This window comes from Sinocyclocheilus grahami, unplaced genomic scaffold (assembly GCF_001515645.1).
Source record: "Sinocyclocheilus grahami isolate Dianchi unplaced genomic scaffold, SAMN03320097.WGS_v1.1 scaffold654.1, whole genome shotgun sequence".
In the NCBI taxonomy this organism is placed as follows: Eukaryota; Metazoa; Chordata; class Actinopteri; order Cypriniformes; family Cyprinidae; genus Sinocyclocheilus; species Sinocyclocheilus grahami.
Window position 1 is genome coordinate 535,973 of NW_015505833.1, and position 14,123 is coordinate 550,095.

The 14,123-nt window shown below is 36.2% G+C and overlaps 1 protein-coding gene across 1 annotated transcript in view; it reads right to left on the bottom strand.

The window, feature by feature from the left end:
- The window catches only part of LOC107558631 (A disintegrin and metalloproteinase with thrombospondin motifs 16), a 60,837-nt gene that overhangs the window by 23,070 nt on the left and 23,644 nt on the right, over positions 1-14,123 (bottom strand). The window contains exon 10 of the mRNA XM_016242291.1: positions 7,834-7,987. Coding sequence (XP_016097777.1) covers positions 7,834-7,987 — 154 coding nt within the window. The remainder of the gene's footprint in view (positions 1-7,833; positions 7,988-14,123) is intronic.

Below are 14,123 nucleotides of genomic sequence, written 5' to 3' on the forward strand. Positions count from 1 at the left end.
CCGAGTCTCTGGCTCATGTGACGGAGCGGATATTTCCTGAACGCAGATGGGCAGGATTCCTAGAGGAGACCGTCATCATTAGCGCTGCGTACCGTCACTGGCTCTCACTCGGATTAAACTGTCGTGTCTAATATATCCCAAACCAAACACCTCCAGAGCCGCCCCTCGAGGAACACGTGTGAAAGACATCCAGACCACCAGCGCTGGCCTCTGTATCAGCCAGAGACGAGGAGTGTGTGTTTGTAGGAGAAGAGCTCTTCGTCCCTGATCAGCAGAGCTCAGGACGGGCCTGTAATTACCCTCACGCCCCAAACCCACTTCAGTAACGCCCCAGGAGGTCAGCCGAGGCCCACATGAGCTCATTAAACCCAATCTGCTGTGAAGGGCCTGAATCAGTGGAAAGGCATCCTACGGGACGAGAGCAATGATGAAAACTGTATCTCACATAACACTGATCCATCTGTCTGGCCATTTGTGGGGCTGTCTGGTGGCCAGAAAAATTCGTTTTCCGTGTACCAGACACCTTTTCTGTAGTTCGAACAGCAAAAACGTAATTGTAAAACCCAATCCACACCACATACTTACTGTATGTCGCTTAAAATCCAATTAAAGTGTTTGGAGGAGTTAAAGATCGGGGGTCTGAGATGACAGACAGATCCTCAATAAGGTCTAGAAACGTCTCCAGCAGTGTTCATAACTGCATTCACATTCACATGCGCTCATTTTCTTGTACAGAAATAATATACTTTAAAACAATATACTTCAGTGTGAACTTTTCGGACACTCAGTTGCATAATAATTGCAATTAAATGAAAATGTATGATAGTTTAAATTTATAATAAATGCAATTTTGACCCACTTAAGTAGGACTTTAATGCATCTAATTTCGTAATGACTTCTATTGTCTATTGAAATATGGTTAACGTGACAAGCATTAAAGTAAAATATACTTAAAAGTAATTTCTATTGAAACTTGCATGCATTTGCATTTGTAATGATGAACTTGCAGTTTAGTGCATTTAAAATACATTAACTTTAAATGAAAAATCTAATAACACTACAATTAAAATTATAATCAAGTACTTAACATGTGCTTTAGTATGTTAGTGAACACATCAAAATAAGTGTACTTCTTTAAAACATGACAAAAGATGATTAAAACATGATTTAGAATGCACTTTAAATTAAATTTGACATTATTACAAAGTGTAATTAAGTGTGAAACAGTCATGAGAGTGTCACTCTTTAAGTGCACTTGAGTGGCCTTTATCTAATTAATATTACATTATTGGCAAGTATACAGTTTATAAAAATATACTTTTGAAAGATTTTTCAAGTGCACATTCAATACATGCTTCTTTTTTGCAAAGGTTTCCGATTGGAATAGACTGGAGCATTTTAATTCATTTTTATTAAATGGTTCTGCTGGTAACGCTTTAATTTAGGGACCAAATCTCACTAATAACTAGTTGCATATTAGTAGGATATTGGCTATTAATGAGTACTTATAAAGCACATATTAATGCCTTATTCTGCATGACCATCTTTTAGATTCTTTAATCACCCAATACCTAAACTTAACAACTACCTTACTAACTATTAATAAGCAGCAAATAGGAGTTTATTGAGGTAAAAGTCATAGTTAACACTTAGTTAGTAGAGAACTGGTCCCCAAACTAACATGTGACCGTTCTGGCTTTAGGATTTATTTTTGGCTTTATGCTTAGCACCACTTTAAACTTTTTTTCTGTAAAAAAATTAATACATTCGAAATGAAGAAATTAAATCAATCATAAATATTATTACTGTAATTTTACAGCTGTAATTTAAAATGAAATAATTATATTATTAGACATTTCTAGTATTATTTTTATTTTAAAGTCAAATAATACAATAGTGATATCCATTTTGTTTTAGTAGAAGTTGTAATAATAATAATAATAATAATAATAATTATTATTATACCCTTATTGATATAGAATAACACACTTTTGGCCAAACTTTGCAGCTGTACAAACAAGCACAGCAAACCTGAGATATTTAAATTGCATTTTAAATGATTATCCAAAAAATAATAATAATTTGATTTTCATATACAAACACTCTGTATGTGAGTGATTCTGCAACTAACAGTCATTCAATTTCTAAAGGACAGATAAGAATAGACTTCGTTGTACATCTTTAATGATTATTTTTTTCATATTTTTAAAAAAGTATTCAAAAATTTCTCCATTATTGGCCTCACCAATACCACCAGTCTTTTAACTTTAACCTTACTACATTTATAAAAAGTGTAAAAAAATAAATAAATAAAGTGTGTTAAATGTAAAAAAAAAATTCTACTTGTTTTCTAACCTTTAAAAATAATGTTTTCAGTTCATTTGGAATTTATATTTGTAATGTTTCTATGATAAAGAATCATGGTCCTCAAGAGATTGTCCTCAATGCTGCTGTCATTACCACTGCATCAAGCATTTGGAAAACAATTGAGGTTATTATCATCTCTGCCAGACGCTCAACACAAGTCTTCAAACAGAAATGCTTTTAATTTTACATCATGCCTTGAGAGTAGCTTTATTAAAACTGGGAAGTACTGGAGGATTTAAATTCAGAAACAACCCATTTCTTTTTTTTCGTTCTTACAAAATCTATGAGGAACGGCTGCATGCTTTATGTGTCCGTATTACTCACATCTGGATTATTGTATCATATTTTGACAATGGGAGCACAGATGGGAGGAATAGGTGGCAGTTTGCCAGAGTGATCACGGTCCAAATCCCAGCACAAGTTCTGCAGTTGTGTGTTAAAGCGAGACCTCCTCGAATCCGTTCCTGCTGAGCACGAGGAGAGCGATCACACAGCGCTCGTCTCAGTCCATCACAGACAATATCAAGCTGCTAATTCACAGTGAAAGCAGAGGGAGCTCAGCATCTACAGAACCATTTCTGTCCCGTTCAGTGACGTCTGGTGCTCTTCTGAAATGAGGAGACCCTCTTTGCTCTGCTTTGCTCTTATACAGTCTGAAATCTTCCATTTCCATTTGATGTTTACACAGATTATGAGTTAATGAAACACTTCACTATCCAACACTATCATGTTTTTTTGTACGGCTATACTATTTATTGCAACAAAATTACAAGTTTAAAACCTCAATTTTATACATATTATTAAAAAATAAGAAGAACAATAATAATGCAGTTATCATATCAGCATATTTATTCCATTTTTATTTGTTTCTCCTAACTGTTTCTGGGTACTTATCTACTTAATTATACACTACCGATCAAATGTTTGGGGATGGTAAGATTGTTTAATGTTTTGAGTCTCTTCTGCTCACTGAGGCTGCATTTATTTGATCAAAAATACAGTAAAAATTTGAAAAATTATTTCAATTTAAAACAGCTGTTTTCTGTGTGAATATCTGTTAAACTGTAATGTATTTCTGTGACACGCAGCTGTATTTCCAGCATCATTCCTCCAGTCTTCAGCGTCACATGATCTTCAGAAATCAGTATAATATGCTGATCTGCTGCTCGAGAAACATTTCTGATTATTATCAATGTTAAAAACAGTCGTGCTGCACAATATTTTTGTGGAAACTGTGATAAATTTTATTTTTCAGGATTCACAGATGAATAGAAAGTTTAAAAGAACAGCATTTATTTGAAATGGAAATCTTCTGTAACATTATAAATGTCTTTTGATTATTGATTATTGATCAGTTTAATGAGTCCTTTCTAAGCAAATGTTTCCACTGTGAGTAAGTTTTAGCTCTAAAGTAAATTAAATGAATAGTATTTAGATCCATACACTGACTTACAGCTCAAAATATGCATTCAAGTGAGATTAAATGGATAGTTTGGTAACCAAACAGTTGCCGGTAGCCATTGACTTCCATACTATTTTTTTTTCTCCATACTATGGAAGTCAATGGCTACCGGCAACGTTTGTTTCCTAAAATATCTTCTTTTGTGTTCAGCAAAAGAAATAAACTCATTCAGGTTTGGAACAACTTGAGGGTGAATAAATGATGATAGAATTTTCTTTTTGGGTGAACTGTCCCTTTAAGTCATATTAGTGGTCCAGAAGCTATTTCATTCTTCAATGTTGAATCACGACCAGAAAAAAACTAATAACTTGCTACTTGGTAACTGCACTACTTTTGGTTGAAATTAATTAATCATGGGTGAGAAATACACCTGTAAATACGGTAGTGCTACTGCAATCTTACATCCACGCCAATAGGTGTCAGTATAACGTCTGTGGCATCGGCCAGAACAACATAAATAAAAATGGCTAAGTGCATGTTTACAGTACATATATAATGAAATCTGTGTGCTAAAAGTGAAATGTGTTTCTTGATCATAGCTTGTTTGTGCTGAATAATTAACATTCGTCTTGATTTGTGTCAGTCGACGGCATCAGTGCCCAGTCTCTCGCCTCATTTCTTCAGTTAGGTGAGATCGGGACAATATGAGGGCAAGATTCTCACTGGCGTCCCTCCAAAGTATATTTAGCTCTGCGTCTGCATCACGAGAGCGAGTGGGACTGGAGCAGATTTCTCTACGGAGAGCTCCAATTTTAGATGTATAGACTACACAGTGGAAAAATTACTTTAGCAAATCTCTATTGAGTTCAGACCTGAATTCCTGCATTATAGAACTTTAAAGGCAGCGCCCTCCTGATATTACGAGCAATCGGACGCGAGTATAACAGCACAGATCAGGGCATTCGTGCATCAGACTCTCTGGATGCAGGTCACACGTTCACAGAAAACATTGGTGGAAAAAGTGTGCAAAGAGTTGCATTCCTGAAACTCCTGAACAGCTTTTCTACTACTGAATGTACTTCTAAATATTTGGTAGAGACAATCAGCATTCAGTGAAAATTTATAATATTCATACATTCGTTTTTGAAGATTTCTTTTTTTTTCATATTCTGAAACCCCACTTTTCTGATCTTTTGAACATGGTAATATTGGTGTGTAAATATCATATTCACACAAGTAAATGGAAGAAATGAAAAGCTTCCTTTACTTTATTTCTTCTGGTTTTTGTTTTTAGATTTAGTTTTTCAAAGCTTCAAATAAAAAAATAAAAATAAAATAAAAAAAGTATAGGTAATTGTTACTGTTTTAATGCTGTCCAGATTTACAATTTTGTTAAAGTAAGTCCATGCATTCCATTTATTTGTAATATTTATTAATTTATTTATTTTTTGCATGTTACTAAGTGTGCCTTACGAAGTTGGTATGTTTCCTGTTTGTTGCTGTAAATTTGCTAAATGTATAATAATAAAAAAGAAGAAAACAAAAGAGTTGCAATCCACTTTAAGCATCACATTTGTGTCCAAACATTTGATAAACTTCTTTATATTGACATACAATGACTATAAAAATCTACACAACCCAGTTGCAAATTGCATGTTTTTAATATGTGAACATGAATCTTGTGAAGACAAATCATGTCAGAACTTCTTCCACCTTTAAAGGGTTAGTTCACCCAAAAATTAAAATTAGTCCATAAATTACTCACCCTCAAGTCATCCTAGGTGTATATGACTTTCTTCTTTCAGACGAATCCAGTCGGAGTTATATAAAAAATTGTCTTTGGTCTTTCAAGCTGTTTCATGCCACTCAGCGGGTGTTGCATGCTTCAGTCCAAAAGAAGTTAAATAAAAAGCGCCCCATCCATAAAAAAAGTGTCTCACACGGCTCCGGGGGGTGAACAAAGGCCTTCTGTAGCGAATCGATTCATTTTTGTAAGAAAAATATCCATATTCAAAACGTAATATTCACTTAAATGTAGCTTGCGCCAGCAGTTATACACAGTAGCAGTTCCGAGAGGATGATGTACGAGGTCGGCGTTGCGCATGCGCCGGTGAGTCTCGTGAAAACCAACGTTTGTTTACAGGAGCAAAGGAAGCAAAGGAAAACCAGTCTCCTCTTGGCTTATATCGAAATCCTCTGACATTCTTCTATACAAATCCTGGTTTTGTACTCCTAATTAGTGACCGTTGTTTTGTTTTGATCTCTCCGCTGCATTTCCGCGTGCTTCACTTCTGAGCGGCGCATGCACAGCGCTGACCTCATACGTCATCCGCCGAAGCAATGCAACACCCGCTGAGTGGCATGAAACAGCTTGAAAGATCAAAGACAATTTTTAATATAACTCCGACTGGATTCGTCTGAAAGAAGAAAGTCATATACACCTAGGATGCCTCGGGGGTGAGTAATCTATGGACTCATTTTCATTTTTGGGTGAACTAACCCTTTAAGCAGCAGTCACATTAGCAAAATTGCTGCAACATTTTGTAAGTAAAAAAAGGTCCATTGTCTTTTCACAATAGTGTCGAACTGCTGATACAGAAGTCACTTCCAAACTAAGCAGGTTTTTGTTGCTCAGTGCTCTGTATTAATGTGACTAACTTAAAAATTAGCAATATTTGCGTGGGTAAGTTTTTTGCCCTCACATGAAACTCTCGATTGAATAGACTTATTGGAATGACTGGATTTTGCACACAAAACAAGACTGCAGCTTAAATGTTAAAATTAATGTAAGAAACAAATAGAAACTTTTGTAGACTTTTATAGCCATTGTACATTCCAAATCATGACCACAGGAGCTCGCTGAACAGGCGTTTCGGCCATGCGTGTGTGTGTGCAGTCAAATAAATGCTGTTCCTCTGTGAATCCTGAAAAAATAAAATGCATCACAGTTTCCACAAAAATATTGTGCAGCACAACTGTTTTCAACATTGATAATAATCAGAAATGTTTCTCGAGCAGCAGATCAGCATATTATACTGATTTCTGAAGATCATGTGACACTGAAGACTGGAGGAATGATGCTGAAAATACAGCTGCACATCACAGGAATAAATGACAGTTTTCACAATTTTACTGTTTTTACGGTATTTGTGATCAAGTAAGTACAGCCTCGGTGAGCAGAAGAGACTTCTTTCAAAAACATTAAAAAGTCTTACCGACCTCAAGCCTTTGAATGGTAGTTAATGTTTGGAAGCAGCTGTGCAAATTACAGCCAGTCTTCTTAACTATCTTAACCAGAAAGACCATGCATGGTTGAGCAGAACTAAATAGACCAACACTGAACCAGCACTAACCTAGTCAAGCTGGTAACACTTTAATATAAGGACCAATTCTCACTATTAACGTATTAGTGCTTATAAAGCACATATTGTGCATGACCATATTCTACATCCCTAATCCTACCCAATACCTAAACCTAACAACTACCTTACTAACTATTAATAAGCAGCAAATTAGGAGTTTATTGAGGCAAAAGTCCTAGTTAATGGTTTGTTAATAGTGAGAATTGGACCTTAAAATAAAGTGTGAACGATAAGCCTGTAACAGAATGCAAACTCATGCCGTCTAATGCTGCCTTCAAGTAGGAAGTTCCCATTTGTGAGTTTGGAAGTGCATTCTTCTGATTTTGGTCGAAGGATAAAATGTATGTGTTGGGCAATTTCATAAGGCTTCCTCTAGTTTTTTTTTAACTTCCTGACAAGAACGGAAAGCTCTTTACAACAGGACGATAGCAAAATGAGGCAACTAATCATCTAATGACATATTTTATGATTCTGGAGCAGTGATTCTGCAGTGTAAACGTTCACCTCATTAACAGGCTAAATCAGCAGTGGTTCCTGCCAGGCCTAAATAGCTCATCTTCTACAGTGTGCAAAATGTTCAGTCATGTGGTGGCGTTCATGTGCACTCAACTCATCTGACATGACCTGATGGGGAACAAACTGGTCTTTTCTGGAGGGTTTCATATATAAAACAATATGACATACTGATATTAATGGACTTGCCTTCTTGAAGTCCAGAGTGCAGAGTTTAGCTTTCTCTCCGAACTGCCACTTGCACTGCGTGTCGGCGTCGTACAGCTCTCCGGGAAGTTTCTCAGGGTACTTGTACTCCTGGATGGCGCTGGGCTCGTCAGACAGACAGGTGGCCTGTGCGGTACTGAGACACAAACACTACTGTAAAACCGCTTGAGTGCCGTACAGTAGAGCAGCAACCATGACAACATAACAAGCGGAGTTCCCTCGGCTACATTTAGACGTCTCTCTTTTCAACACATCCTCTGACTTCATCATTACGTATGTTATTGAACGCTGCCGTTATTATACGGGCCGACAGCGATGACAACATAACAAGCGGAGTTCCCTCGGCTACATTTAGACGTCTCTCTTTTCAACACATCCTCTGACTTCATCATTACGTATGTTATTGAATGCTGCCGTTATTATACGGGCCGGCAGCAAGGCTCCGTGTGTAAGCGATATCGAGGATCATGAGAAAGCATTTAACATTGTTAATAGCATGTGCTTCACACAATCAGACACACAGTGAAGCCCTGAATGAGCTCTGAGTAGTTTAGCAGGCGCTCCATGACGAGACTGGGTCAGTATGTGCGTCTGTGTGGGATGTATGTTTGTAACGGGGGTCACTTAGACTGGTCTGTTAGCTTTAAATATATGCAACACGCACATCTCAAAAAATATATTAATGCAGGTGCTCAACCAAAACTGACAATGAAATAATCTTAACAATAAAAGCAGCGCACTGCTGCACCCATGCAATACTTGAGAATAGAGCTGCAGGATTTGGCGGGAAAAAAATCTAATTTATTGATTGATTGATTTGTTTGTTTACTGATTGATTGGTTAATTTAAATATTTGTATTTTTAATTTATAAAAATGTTTGTTATTGTGATTTGAAAAAAAAATTAAGAAAATACAAATAAATCCAAGTTTGTAGGGCTGCAAAATGTGGTATGACTATAAAATAATAATAATAATAATAATTACTTCTATTGTGATTATTACCAATTATTACTAAATAAAATATTAAACATTAGAAATACTACTACTGTACTATTTTGCTGTAAAATAGAAAATAGTATTTAAGATATGATAATAATAATTTTAAAATAATTACTTCTATTGTGATTATTACTAATTATTACTAAATAAAATATTAAACAACATTAGAAATATTACTAGTGTACTATTTTACTGTAAAATAAAAAACAGTATTTAAGATAATAATAATAATAATAATTACTTCTATTGTGATTATTACTAATTATTACTAAATAAAATATTAAACAACATTAGAAATATTACTAGTGTACTATTTTACTGTAAAATAAAAAACAGTATTTAAGATAATAATAATAATAATAACAACAACAACAATAATATTATTAAAATAATTACTTCTATTGTGATTATTATAATTTATTACTAAATAAAATATTAAACAACATTAGAAATATTACTAGTGTACTATTTTACTGTAAAATAAAATATTGTAAGATACTAATAATAATAATAATAATAATAATAATAATAATAATAATTTAAAAATAATTACTTCTATTGTGATTATTATCAATTATTACTAAATAAAATATTAAACAACATTAGAAATATTACTGGCTGTCTATATGTTTTCATTTTCAAACCAAAACCCATCACTTGTTTATTTTACTTTTATTTTATAATTATTTAATTCAATCACTGCCTTTGCGATGTAATAATCACACTAATTACACTGTTTTAGTCTTATTTCAATGAATTGAACATCAGCCCTACGAGAGTTTATTCTCATCACTACCAGACAAGTGATGTTTTGAAGCTCTCCATCAGATTAGTCTGTCAGTTTTTTACTTCAACAGCTAGTTGAAGCACTGGGTCTGTGTTGACTAGTAATGGATGACTTCTCTTGCGCTTGTTCTTTATATGGTGACACTTTTTGCTTTTCTGAATGACTGGTTGACTAGTACAAATGAGCAGTCACTCGAACACTTTGTATCTGTAGATGTTCTTGTTGCAGAACAATCCACTATAATTAGTCCAGCGATCCCAGAATCCCTCACTGCATCCTGAAGGGAAACCCTGTTCTTCTGCAGCGCGTGTAAGTCCTGCTTCCAATCATCTGGAGACGGATCAGTGCGGCAGCATCTGGCCCGCAGAGTCAGGAATGTCCGCGTCAGATGAATCAGATTGAGTTCCTCAGTTCTCCCAGTGTCACCTCTTTAAGTTTCCTCCTCAGATTAAGGCGAGAGACAGCTATAAGACAGAGCAGCTCGGGCCGGACTCCCTTTCAAGCTTTGTTTTATTAGTGATAAAAGCGGAGGGTTATGGAGATGAAGGACAGAAGGTCTGAGAACAGCTACTTGAAGGTCTGTGATCTGCAGGCTGTATGTCGACAGGCACATGGTGACGTAGGTGAAGCTGCTGATGAGGAATGGGAAACAGATGGGAGGACAGACATAGTCGCCGTATTTATCTGCAGCGTGCTGCTGTTTTTGGGGTGTCGTGGGTGTGGAAAGAGAACCGAGGGATGAACGTACTGCACTCTGTTGCCTTCAGAGATGCCCAGACAGTCCTGGAAAAGCTGTGGTTCACAGGCAGACTCTGTCACACTGCAGGTTTGCAGAACTAAGTGAGACGGTGGAATTCAAAACACTGACTCCTTTGGATAAAGCCCCGTTCACACTGACAGCAGCAGAGCGTCACGATCCCATTCATTTTCAATAGAAAGCTGGATTTCCGTGGACATGAGCGACAGTGATTGGGATGCAGGCATGTCTAGGGATTTGAGAAGGTTGAGAAAAGTTTGGCATTATGCAAATAAAGGGCAACTACCAATGAGAGTGAAGTCTGTGTCTGTAGTAATCAGGGAGACGTATTTTTGTAGACCAACCCTGGTTCCCTTCACCAACTTTTTCAGAAGGAGGCCCCTTGTGTTACATCCTTAAACTTACAATTTTACTTAAAAAAAATTGGTAACACTTTACAATAAGGTTCCATTAGTTACTGTTAGTTGTACATTCATATTCACAGTGCATTAACTAATGTTAACAAGCACAACTTTTGATTTTAAATTATGCATTAGTAAATGTTGAAATGAACTAACTAAGATTAATAAAAGCTGTAGAATTATTGTTCATTCTTAGTTCATGTTAACTAAAGTAATTAACTAATGAATCTTATTGTAAAGTGTTACCAAAAAAAATTAAATTGTACCAAAAAAAAAATAATATAATAAAATATATATATATAAATATTATAAAATAATTTATACAATGCCAGAACATCAGTTCTGTTTGTAGCTTTATTTCTCTGATGTTAAATACACTAACCCCCGGTTTCACAGACAGGGCTTAAGCCTAGTCCTAGACTAAAATGTAAATCTGAGCTGTTTCAACTGAACAAAAAACTTGGACTGACTGATCTTAAAGCAAGTCAGGGTCTTTGTTTTGTCTTAAGATGCGCACCTGTAATGCTTTTTTCTAAGTCATGTTTATAAAAATTACTTAAATGTCCTAATTGAACTATGGCCTAATCCTGGTTTAGGCTAAGCCCTGTCTATGAAACCGGGCCAAAATTTGTTAAATTCTATATGTCATAAAATAGAACAAATTGTTATAAAACAGATTTGACGGTTAAAAATAATATTGCCTGAAAACTGCAACAAAAGTATTGAATACTGAATAGTAATTTACTGTGTCCATAGTAGTATGGCTAGGCCTACTGAAAAGTGAATTTAGATATACTTTGTCAAAAAGTGCATTACACTTTAAACTGACAGTGGCTCAGCAGTTTGGTTTGCAATGTGAACAGCAATCTGAATTTTTTCAGCAATCTTTTTTTTTCTGCATGAAACGTAAAAAAAAAATGTCTACTCCACTTAAAAATAAATAGTTGCAATGCAGAAACATCAATTTAGTAACAACCACTGTACAAAAACACACAGCCTGCCTTAGTGGGAAGTTTTTCTTCACGGAGCTGATCAATTCTGGGTGTTATTGGGGACGGGCAAATTCTCAAGTCATCTTACGCATTAAGCCGTGCCCTGTATTTCGTCTTCATTGCCATTATGGCCGAGAAAGATATCTCACAAAGATATGTTGTTGGGAAAGGCAGCAATATTATCATCGCTTGAAGAGCAACCTCCTTGTACTCCTTTTCAACCGTGGCCCAGAATTCTGCTGATTAAATCTCATCCTGAGAGTGAGTCCACTTTGGGAGTTTCTATCCAAAAATTCTGATAGATTTGAAACATGTCAGTGATGCCTCTGTAGTTTACATACCCACAGACCATTTTTTCCCCTGAATGCATTGATTTAGTCATTTTCCTCCAATATTGTGGAATAAGATCCCTGAATGGACAGATGCAGTCCACTGAGACTACTGAACATGTCTGCAAGGTAGGCCAGTTTTGCCACCCACTGTTGGTCAGAAAATACCAGTTCTAGATCAGGTTTATGCTCACGTCTCAGTTCGAACATTCACTCCAAAACCATTCCACATGAAAGCCTCCGCACCTCTGAATGGAGCAGTAGCCGATCATGAGCTGCCCCCATCTCTGTGCATAGTTTCGCGAAGAGACGTGACTTCAGTGGTCTTGAATTCACGAAGTTGACAGCCGCTACTACTACTTCCAACACCTCATTCAGGTTAGGTGCCATTGACTTTGATGCAAGCGCTTGACGATGAAGCATACAGTGAGTGGCTGCGATCTTTGGATTTATGGCTTGAATTCGGGTGACAACTACATTCCTGTGCCCAGTCATTGCTGCCGCACCATCAGTGCAAACAAACACACATTTTTCCCACTTCAGATGTTCTTCTACCACGAAAGTGTCCAACATTTAGAAAATGTCCTCACCTGTGGCTCTCCCCTAGAGTTCTTCTGAAAATAAAAAATCTTCCATAATTTCACTGTCCCATAAATATCGAACGTACAACAACAACTGTGCAGCTAACATCAGTGCATTCATCAAGCTGAAGCGCGAGCTGCTCACACAATCGTAATCTTTCAGTCAGCTGAGATTTCACATCAAACGAGATGTCTTTGATTCGTCTGTTGGACAGCGGTATGGATTTAATCTTGTTCGCGTCCTCCTCCCCGAACATCACTCTGCACATTTCCACTGCTGCTCGCCGATCGTGTGAGGCTTTTTACATTTGGCTATTCGCAGGTCTGCAAGATGCTTGCTGTGCTTTCTCGGGTATTGTCATGATGTTGGTCAGTCGTACCTTTTGCTTGACGTGTTCTTCTTTCTTTCTCGCATCAATGGATACAATCTTCAAACACAGCGTGCACTGTAGTCTGCTGTCACTATATTCCATAAAGCCATATTTTATGTATGAGTCGTCAAATTTACGCAGTTTCGTTTTTTTTTCCACGATAGGCTCTTCTTTATTAACCTTCCCAATGCATCCTATATCTAAAAACGTATCCATTTTAAAAAGCATTTATCTGCGTGTTCATGGCTAACCGTTCTGTGCACTAGCACGTCAACAGAGGTTTTGGTGACGTTTCAGAGTAGTGTGCTGCGTATAATTGATTTTACTTTGTTATTTTTTCAATATTACTATTTTTCATGTACATCATAGGTTACATAGGTTGACAATCCTGATTTATATACAGGTAAAATATTTAAAAAATTATAATTTTCTAATCTAGATTCTAGAATTTTTATGCGGCCCCCTTAGCGCCATCTCGTGGCCCACAGTTTGAGAACCACTGCCCTACACAAATATCAAATAGGATTTTCCATCTTCTTTTTGGTAGATTTGGGGTATTTGGACTCGGACTGATGAATGAACTCGGATGCACTGAGGTGGACTTGTACTCAAACTTGACACACACTGACATTTTGGACTTTTTTTTGTTGTTTTTACAGAGAATCCATGTCATTTGTAACATTAAAGATACAAAAGTAACAACATAAAGATGACACAACATTAATACATGTCTCCCACTCAAACTAAATTGGTTAAGGACTTGGACTCAGACCCAACACTAGCTTTTGGATTAATGCCGAAAATAAACTCTGTGACCAACAAACGTTTATGATTCTTACATGTTTTTTTTCTTCCCATCATGATAATCTTCGCAAATTAACATAATTTTGAAGCCTAAATACCATCGACATTAGTCAAAGTTAAATGTAGGCTATATATACTACTACACACTATGGTCACATGCCTTCAGCGTCACCACCATTAAGCTTCGACAGCTCTTTCGGTCTTTATTTAAAAACATTTTGCTGAAAGTTTGAGGTAGAATAGTTTGCAA